Source organism: Panthera tigris, chromosome B1 (assembly GCF_018350195.1).
Source record: "Panthera tigris isolate Pti1 chromosome B1, P.tigris_Pti1_mat1.1, whole genome shotgun sequence".
NCBI lineage: Eukaryota > Metazoa > Chordata > Mammalia > Carnivora > Felidae > Panthera > Panthera tigris.
The window spans coordinates 25873004-25881591 of NC_056663.1; the positions used below are offsets into that span (position 1 = coordinate 25873004).

Consider the following 8588-nt stretch of genomic DNA (forward strand, 5'->3'; position numbering starts at 1 on the left):
AGCCTCTCCTCCTTGTCACACCCACGAAGCCACTGGCCTTCCCAGACACCCAGCCGTGCTTCCCTCCCTGGGGGCTGTCATTCTTTTGGCTTAAGTCTGTGAGGTAGGGGAAGGAAAAACCCTGAAAAGGAATATTCTGCCTTCTCCCTCAAAATTGCCTGATGAGGTAAGTTCTCCTAAGAGCTTTGAAAAGAGAGTTTTGAGTTTAATTTTCGCTCCGTGTTTGTTAGTTTTTTGATAACCATGCCACAGTACATTCCCGAAGAAACCGAAGTCTTAAGGCTTTTTAAAATACCTTGGCTGGGCGGTGGGGCAAGAGAGTGAGGGGTGGTTTCTGAGCTGGGTCCCAGCCCCCTCGCTGCTCTCTGGGCTCTGCCAGTGACCTCGGCCCAAGCCTACGTAAGTGGCCTGACTAGTTGAACTAGGAGACAGAGATGTGGACTGCTCGTTCCCATCCCTGAAGTCACGGTCCCCTCGTCCTTCCCTTCTAAAGTCTCCCCCTGCCCTGGGGTGCCTGGGTGGCTCGGTCTGTTAAGGCTCAGGTCATGATCTCACGTTCGTGAGTTCAAGCCCCACATCGGACTCTGTGCTGACAGTGTGGAGCCTGCTTGGGATCCTGTCTCCTTCTCTCTCTGCCCCTCCCCTGCTTGCTTTCTACCTGTTTCTCAAAAAAATAAATAAAAATAAACTTAAAAAAAAAAAAGTCTCCCCCTGCCCCCAAACTTTTAGAAGCAGCCTCAAAGTAGGGCTTGCATTTGCTTCCTTTCCAAGATGATTCTGAACTGAAAGAGTCCTTGGCTTACGTCTGTGAAGGCTGAAGGTAGTGAACGTAGCCTGGCGAGTGGGTGTGACTGGCTTACGACAAATAGAGCAGGGACATGGAGCTACGTGCAACCACAGGAAGTGCCTCTCTTCAGTTAAGCCATCTCCGATATAAAACTGATCTCTGATTTTACATAGGCTCGCGCACCTTTCCTGATCCACCCACCATGATGGTTTAGGAAAACTAGACTAGACAGAAAGGTCAAACAAGTCCCAAGCAGTTTGAGAATGTCCTAGACTGACTGACAGCATCTTAGACACGTCTAGAGGCAGCGGGCTCTGCACGGCCTCTAAATAACTACACCTTTGTAAGGGTGACCTGTGGGATGAGCAGAACAGTCTAATCTCTAAGGATGTGACCGTCTTTAGTTATCCCAGGTCAAAGTTGCTAAAATCCAACGTTCAAAGCTGGAAATTTGAACGCCGGCTGGGAACTGGATATGAAAGAACTACTGCTAATATTTTAAGGGCGATCTTGGTATTGCAGTTCTATTTTTTAAGAAGACTTTATCTTTTAAGACATGTACGGAAATGATGTGATATCTGGGATTTGCTTCAAAATCACAGGGAAGGCAGGGTGGAGGTGGGGGTGGAGAGGAAGCAAGACCAGACCGGGTCATGAGTTGGTCTGTTGACACTCATGGTGAAGGACAGTGGGATGCAGGGCGTTTGTTATACAATTACCGCTACTTGCGTATATATTTTTAATTATCAATTAAAACATTTTTTAACTTAAAAAAAAAAAAAGCTTCATTTTGGTGTGTCCCCAGATAAATAATTAACCCAGTCTGCATTTAAACTTGAGGGACTGGATTGACGATTCTTGGCCTAAAGGGACAGCTGGAAAGGAGGGCAGCAGCCAGGACGGGGCAGTCATGGGGTGAGCTGACGGGGAAGCCATCCTGTCCTGCAGAAGTCTTGCTCCAACAGCCCTCCCTGGCTGCCAGCCAGTCACCAAGCGTTACAACAAGAGTGGCCCCTGTAAAAATACCACACGGGTTCGTCAGCCTCACCTGCGAGACTTCGGCGCTCAGGTTCGCCTCTGTCCACACGTCAGAGGCGTCTGAGCTCATCATGGTGGGCTTCACGGCGATGGTGGGCTTGGAGTAGGGGGAGCTGTTCACAGCGTCATCTTCCTGGCGGCAGGTCTCCGCCCTGGGGGGCAGGCGAGGTGGAGGGGGCAGGCTGCCTGCTCGCGGCTGGGGATGGCCGGGTGCCAGCTGGTGGTCACTCCTCAGGCAGAAGCAGTTCTTGCAGGACCCGGGCTTCCAGATGTGCTCCACAAAGTCACTGCACGCAGACATTTTTGGGCTCGCGGGGCTCAGTCGGACGGTCTGGTGCATCTTGAGCAGACAGTGTGCTGGCTCATCTTGTGCCCAGCTCTCTGGCGTGGTCTTATGGGAGGCAGACGCGGGGCACGGAGCGGCTCCCGGGAATGGCAGGGATCTGCCTGATCAGAGATCCACGCGGCCAGAGGATGGCTGCATTACCCTAGAGTCTAATTATTTGAATGGGGAGTAGGAAGGGGAGGGAAGAGGAAAAAGGGAAAGGAAAAGGTCAAGATTAGCATTCCATTTCTTCTGAGACCCTCACCTATTTGTCCTAAGGCTCGTAGTCACTCTGCGGTGGTGCGGCCTTATCGGAAGCTGTAAAAACTAAATGCAACTCTGATACAGGAGTACAGAGCATAGTGGACATTTCAGTCCCCTGAAGTCCCGAGCGCTGAGGTGTGGGGACTGTGGCAGGAAGAAATCACATAGGGTTTTAGATGAGGAACTGCCCTGTCTTCCATGCATTCCCTGCTGCTGGGGTGTCTAGAGCTTGGGACAAGAACTACAAAGTAATTCTGCAAGTAAAAACAGTGGCTTCCGGAGGACAGGCCACAATCTGTAACCAAGGACTGAGCAGGCAGGCAGGCCTGCGCCCAGAGACCAGTGCTCTAATGGTACTTCTGGGCAGGTGGAGACTAAATGCAGGAGAAAGGGGAGAGGTGTGGTGCCGGCCTGCCCCTCGGGGGAACTGTGTCAGGAGGTCTGGCATCTGGGGAATCTGCCCTCCTCTCCTTACTAAATATAAGTTATTCAACCCAGTGCTCAGTGAGGTCAACAGAGCAGGGGCTGCAGGTCAAGGAGGGAAAACAGAAAAAGAAATGCCTGACCACCACAGCCCTGTGGTCTAAGGGTGGCTGATAGAACAGAACAGAGGGAAGAGATTATCACAGTTATTTTTGCCTATGATAGCCCTGGAGGTAAGGCAGTCAGCTTGTTGAGAGAGGTGTCTCTGACAGTCAAACTGAGCACAGAGAGTTTGCCCCTAGCACCTAGCAAATTCGCCCATTCAAGATGAGCTCAGAAGTTTGCAGATATTAACCAATTAGCTTGAATAACACCCCGCAGGTAGCTGTTATCCCCATTTACGGATAGAGGGGAGCCTGGCTGGCTCAGCCGGAAGAGCATTCGACTCCTGATCTCAGGGTTGTGAGTTCAAGCCCCACATTGGGTGTAGAGATTACTTAAATAAATAAGTAAAAAAAACCTCACAGATGGAAAAAACAATGGCAATGGCATAAACTAAGACTCATCCATAGACATAGGGGGTTTGGTGGTTTCAGAAAGCGAGGCCAACTGTGTGGGCAACCCCTCACCTCATCATGTCCTTCATCAGACAGAGTTGCTGACCATTATCTGTTTGCTGCTCATTGCTCTTCTCTGCTCACTTAAATGAACTGAGCTCCTCATAAGGAGGGTGTTCATGAGAAAATAATCCTCATAAATCAAAGGTGAACAGATTCTCATCCAATAGGGAGTTTTGCCCTAGGGTTTGCTCTCCACTGTCCTCCAGTGAGAACTTGCTTTGAGGCTGATACCTTCTAAACTACCAGGACAGGGGTGCCTGAGTGGCTCAGTCAGTTAGGTGTCTGACTTCGGCTCAGGTCATGATCCCGTGGTTTGTGGGTTCAAGCCCTGCGTCGGGCTCTGTGCTGACAGTTCAGAGCCTGGAGCCTGCTTCGGATTCTGTGTCTCCCTCTCTCTCTGCCCCTCCCCTGCTCACCCTCTGTCTCTCTTACTCAAAAATAAATAAACATTAAAAACAACAAAAAAATTCTTTTTAATAAAAAAAGCTTTAGGGGCACCTGGGTGGCTCAGTTGATTAAGCATCCGACTCTTGATTTCGCCTCAGGTCATGATCTCATGCTTTGTGAGTCTGAGCCCTGCGTCAGGCTCTGGGCTGATGGCTCAGAGCCTAGAGCCGGCTTCAGATTCTGTCTCCCTCTCCCTCTGCCTCTTCCCTGCTTGTGCGCTCTCTCGCATGCTCTCTCTCTCTCTCAAAAATAAATAAATAAATAAATAAATAAACAAACAAACAAACAAACTTAAACTACCAACAGGACTAACCAGGTAGACTGAGCCAGGAGCCCACTCCTGAATCCTTTTGGAAAGTGCTCTCTTTCTGTTGTCCCACACGCACTCACAGACAGGGGTGTTTATTCAGCAAGCACTGGCACTAAATTCACCTCCTTTCCCTCCAAAGTTCCCCGCAAAGCCACTGCCTCACTAAGCTAAATGAACACTCTGAAATACACAAGTATTTGTCTTTCAGCAACTGTTGGTGGGTCCTATGCATCCCTCTCTTTAAGATGATTGTGGTTAGGTTCTTCTCCTCCCCTAAATACACCCCAGTAGCAGGTTCATTCCTCACCAAGTTCCCCAGAAGAGGTCACTAAGCTTCAACAAGCAGAGGAGGATAGCAAGGATTTTTCTCCCTCCCATAATTTTGAGCCACCGAGAGCTTTAGGCTCAGCTGCTAAATCTTGCAAGGAGGAAAAAGGGGAGGAAGCACAGTGGTGTTCGGAGAGCAAGTCTCCAGATCCCTGCCCCAAGGTGAGGAGCTGGTCCTTTCTTAGGGAGCCGACAGGCTTCCTGGCCACAGAGAAAAACAGTCTCCCGTTTACTGCAGTCAGAGGCTCCCGAGCCCCGCCCCCCCCCCCCCCCCCACACACCCTGATGACAGTAGGGAAGAAAGCTTAAAGACCAGTTCTCTGTGGTCCCTTCTGCGTTCCTGCAGCTCCTTATAAGGCTGAGCTAACTGTGGAGGTGGGTATCCAACCACTTCCTCGGGGCTACCACAGATTCACAAAGAGGCAGTCCGGGGAGGTCACATTTCATTTCCTCCCCAACAGGCAACTGGGAGCACAAACTTGTCATGTCTGCTTGGTGCCAGAGGTCCCCACTCCTTGTCGCCGATGGCCCACCACCGCCCTGGGACTTCGGGTAGGCTCTGGATTACTGATGAGTGGGAAGCTTCCCTCAGAACCCTGGCCACAGCCTATGCACCCTCTCTTCGCTCCCAGGCCCAGCTCTGAAATTCTCTGATGTGGGCACAACTCTCACCGACACGACTGCTCAGAGATGCAAAGGTTTTTAGGGGCAGTCTTTGAAGAAGAAAACAGAATGAAGTGCTAGCCTTCCACCATCACTGACTCACTGCATCCTGTTAAAACTGGTTTCTCAGTCACAGCAAACAGAATTTACCATCCTGTCAAGCCAGAAAAGATGCTTTCCCAGTTCTGTCTGGGGAGCTCCATGCCTGGAATTATCCCCTATTTGTTTTCTGTGAAAGATGGTGAAAAACTCAAGTGGCGCTCACAAACCAGGAACGTCGCTTCGCCTCCCAGTGCCAACTCTCCACAGCCTGGGAATGGTACCTTCCTGCCCACGTTCCTTACCTCCGAAGGGAGGCGGCCCCCAGAATTATGCAAATTCCCCCAGTTCAGTGGGAGGTAGCAGGGCAAGATTAGAAAAAGATCCCAGCATTCTTTCTGATCCAAGTCGTGATAAAACATCTTTGCCTCTGCAAACTTCTGCACTAGATTTGTGGCTGCAATTTGCAAGACTGAAGTTGTCAGACACACTCCCATCCCATTTCCAAAAGAATCTGAAGAATGACGGCCAGATCTGTAAAATTAAACCTTTTGGCTCCAAATACCGCTTCACGCTTGCATCAAAGGCTGTTCATGCCTCACCCCGAAGTGACAGAATTCCAAAAAACACTCACCTGATAAATGTATACATACCGTTAAATTAATGCAACACTGGAAAAGAAAAGTAGGTACGGAAAGTGTCTGGTTTTCAATACTCCACTGGCAAGGGTTGCCCAGGCAGAAAGAACAAAGTGACAATCTTAACACACCTCCTTCCCCCACCCCTCAGAGGGTAAGTCGTGATATTCGCCCAACTTTTCATTTTATTTTTTCCGTCTCCAATGCTATGTACGCAATCTCATCTCAGCAGTAGGAATGTGATTTTCATGGGTTAGACCTACTACAGTCGAAACCAGTACGGAGGATGGCCGAATTCCACAGGACAACACCATGGCAAAGTCACCGCACAATTCCCCAGGGCTTCCTGTCAAATGTCCCTCTCAAAACGGGAAAAGGTTGCTACCACGGATCAGGCCAGTGATCAGTAAGGTCCGTGGAACCTGACTCTGCACTGATGGCATTGCAAAATTCCTGGCCCCGAGACCTTTGGGCTTTCTTATCCAGTTCTGCAAAGCCATGTCCTTGCTGGCTGAGCTTTACCTGAGAAAAATAAACACAGCGGGCCCTGCCTCCATTCCCATTTACAGGACCTGAAAGCGGAGAGGTGGAGAGGTTCTATTTTCTCCTGGTGTGCTTGCGTGTGCGTGTGTGTGTGTGTGTGTGTGTCCGTGTCCGGCTGGGAACACGAGCAGCACACGCAAAGGTTAAGAACGTGCCCACGGTACGCCCTCTTTCAGAAGGCTCGGGAGAGAGGCATCATCTCCTTCCCTCCGGAGACTCGGAGGCTGGCATCTAACCCGGGGCAGCGCCAGCGGCCGCTACCCTGCGGCCCCAAACCATCACCCCCGGGATCCCTGAACGGCCTCTCCCTCTGCTCCTTTGACAATACGGCTGCCGCGGAAATGAAGTGTCCCCACTAGCAACTCGCAAAGCGCTCGGGTCCCCTGCCCCAGACAGAACAGCAAGACCAGCAAGACCAGCACAACAGTCGGTGTCCCCTCCCCGAACTCGAAGGAAAGTTTCCCCGTTTTAAAAAGCGCGATGCTCGAATGAATCGAAAACAGCCCTCCGGCTCCCGTGTGCTCCGGGCTCCGTGCCTGCACCTGGAGCACAAGCCCGGGCGCACGCGGTCCGGACGTTCCACCCTCCCCGAGCGGCCGCCTGTCACCCCGGGGTACGCCGACAGGGGATCGCCCTCTCGGCGACCGCAGCGCTCCCGCGGAGCTCCCCTCTACGGCCACGTTTGCCAGACAAAAAGGGGCCGGATTTGGAGAAAGCGTCGCGGGCTCACCTCGGGGCCGCGCTCCCCCGGTCTCGCCGTCGGTCGCCGAGAAGCCAGCCGCCCGGCCGGGCGCCTCGGAGCATTGTTTGGAGAGTGAGCGCGCGCAGTGCGTGCCCGGCCGCGGGCGGGTGTCCTCTGCCTGGGCCCGGAGGCCGGGTGGCAGCTGCGAGCGCGGCTCCGCCCCCTCCGCCTCCGGTTACGCCGCCCGCCCAGGCTCCCGCCGCACCTCCGCAGTCCCCGCCGCCTCCCCGCGCCCCCACCCCCTACCCGGGCCCGCGCGCCTCCGGCTCCCCGCCGGCGGGCTGAGGCTCTCAGCCCCGAGTCTTCCAAACTCTCCCCGCCCCGCCCCTCCCACCCGCGCCCACCCACCCGCCCGCTCCCGGCCGCGAGGCCCCGCCCCTGGCCCGGGACTGGGCGCCGTCCGACCCGCGAGCGGGGCCCCGGCTTGCCCCCTCCCCGGAGACCGCGGTGCGCGCCTCTGCCACGGCGACTCTCGGTGCCGGCAGCCTGGCTCTTACTACAATGTCTGTAGAGGTATCATAGGTGTCCGGCATCCCTTCATCCAGCCGGCTCTGCGAGAGTCGGGGGGCGGGGAAGGCACGAGAGCCGGCGTGGGGGAGACGAGAAAGCCAGGGGTCAGGAGGGGAATAATGAGGTCGGGATCCCACACCGGTCCCGAAAGCTGCGTGGGCACCGGGATTGTCCATCGCTGTAGCGGGCGGGAGGAGGGTGGGGCGCGAGGGAGCCGGGCAGGGAATCCCGACCTCGGATTCCAGATCCCCTCAGTCCCTGGACTGAGCCTCACTCAGGCCAATGGCTTAACCTCTAGGAACTTCGGTGTTCTGGATATAGAATGAACGGTTGGACTGGACAGAGCTGGTCTTCCACCTCCCTCGGACATCCAGGTCTTACGCAGGCCAATATTACACCTGTGTTTACAGTTTCCAGTAAGTGACTCACTCACTGAGATAGACCGAGTTCGAGATAGTCCTCCGGCTAAATAAATATCTTTTAACAAAGAGTACCACACAGCCCACACCTAGTCAGTCCCTTCCCCCACCTGCCTCTGACAGGCTCTGCACCTTGACCTGGGTGGTTCCTCAAGACGTTAGCGCCCGGGTCACCACCTTGAGAATGCCTGGGTGGGGGCAATGTGGTGAAATGGAATAGGGAGAAGACCCGGGAAAAACACCTGTGGGCTCCTCTCTCTGCCCCTCCTGCTCTCCAGAGAGGTAATAATGTATTGTAACTCCAGTTGGGTCCTCTGCCCTCAGCCCACAGGGATGAGCCTGTGAGCCTCCACCGGCTGAGAGGAGGAAGACTGGTTCCCCTGGAGATTCCTGGGCTTTCTTGAGATATAGCCCTGAGAGGGTGAGGAGGTTGGCAGAAAGGAGGGAGGGAGAAGACACCTTTGTGAGGCTTGGCTCGGGGGTGAGGAAAGGA

At 53.7% G+C, this 8588-nt stretch overlaps 1 protein-coding gene across 3 annotated transcripts in view; it reads right to left on the reverse strand.

The window, feature by feature from the left end:
- The window catches only part of PRAG1 (PEAK1 related, kinase-activating pseudokinase 1), a 51802-nt gene extending 44490 nt beyond the window's left edge, over nucleotides 1-7312 (reverse strand). For all 3 annotated transcript variants that reach the window (XM_042983102.1, XM_042983104.1, XM_042983103.1), the window contains exons 1-2: nucleotides 7155-7312; nucleotides 1836-2320 (exon numbers count right to left, since the gene is read on the reverse strand). In XM_042983102.1, coding sequence (XP_042839036.1) covers nucleotides 1836-2165 — 330 coding nt within the window. In that variant the 5' untranslated portion in view covers nucleotides 2166-2320; nucleotides 7155-7312. The remainder of the gene's footprint in view (nucleotides 1-1835; nucleotides 2321-7154) is intronic.
- Nucleotides 7313-8588: the final 1276 nt, after the last annotated feature.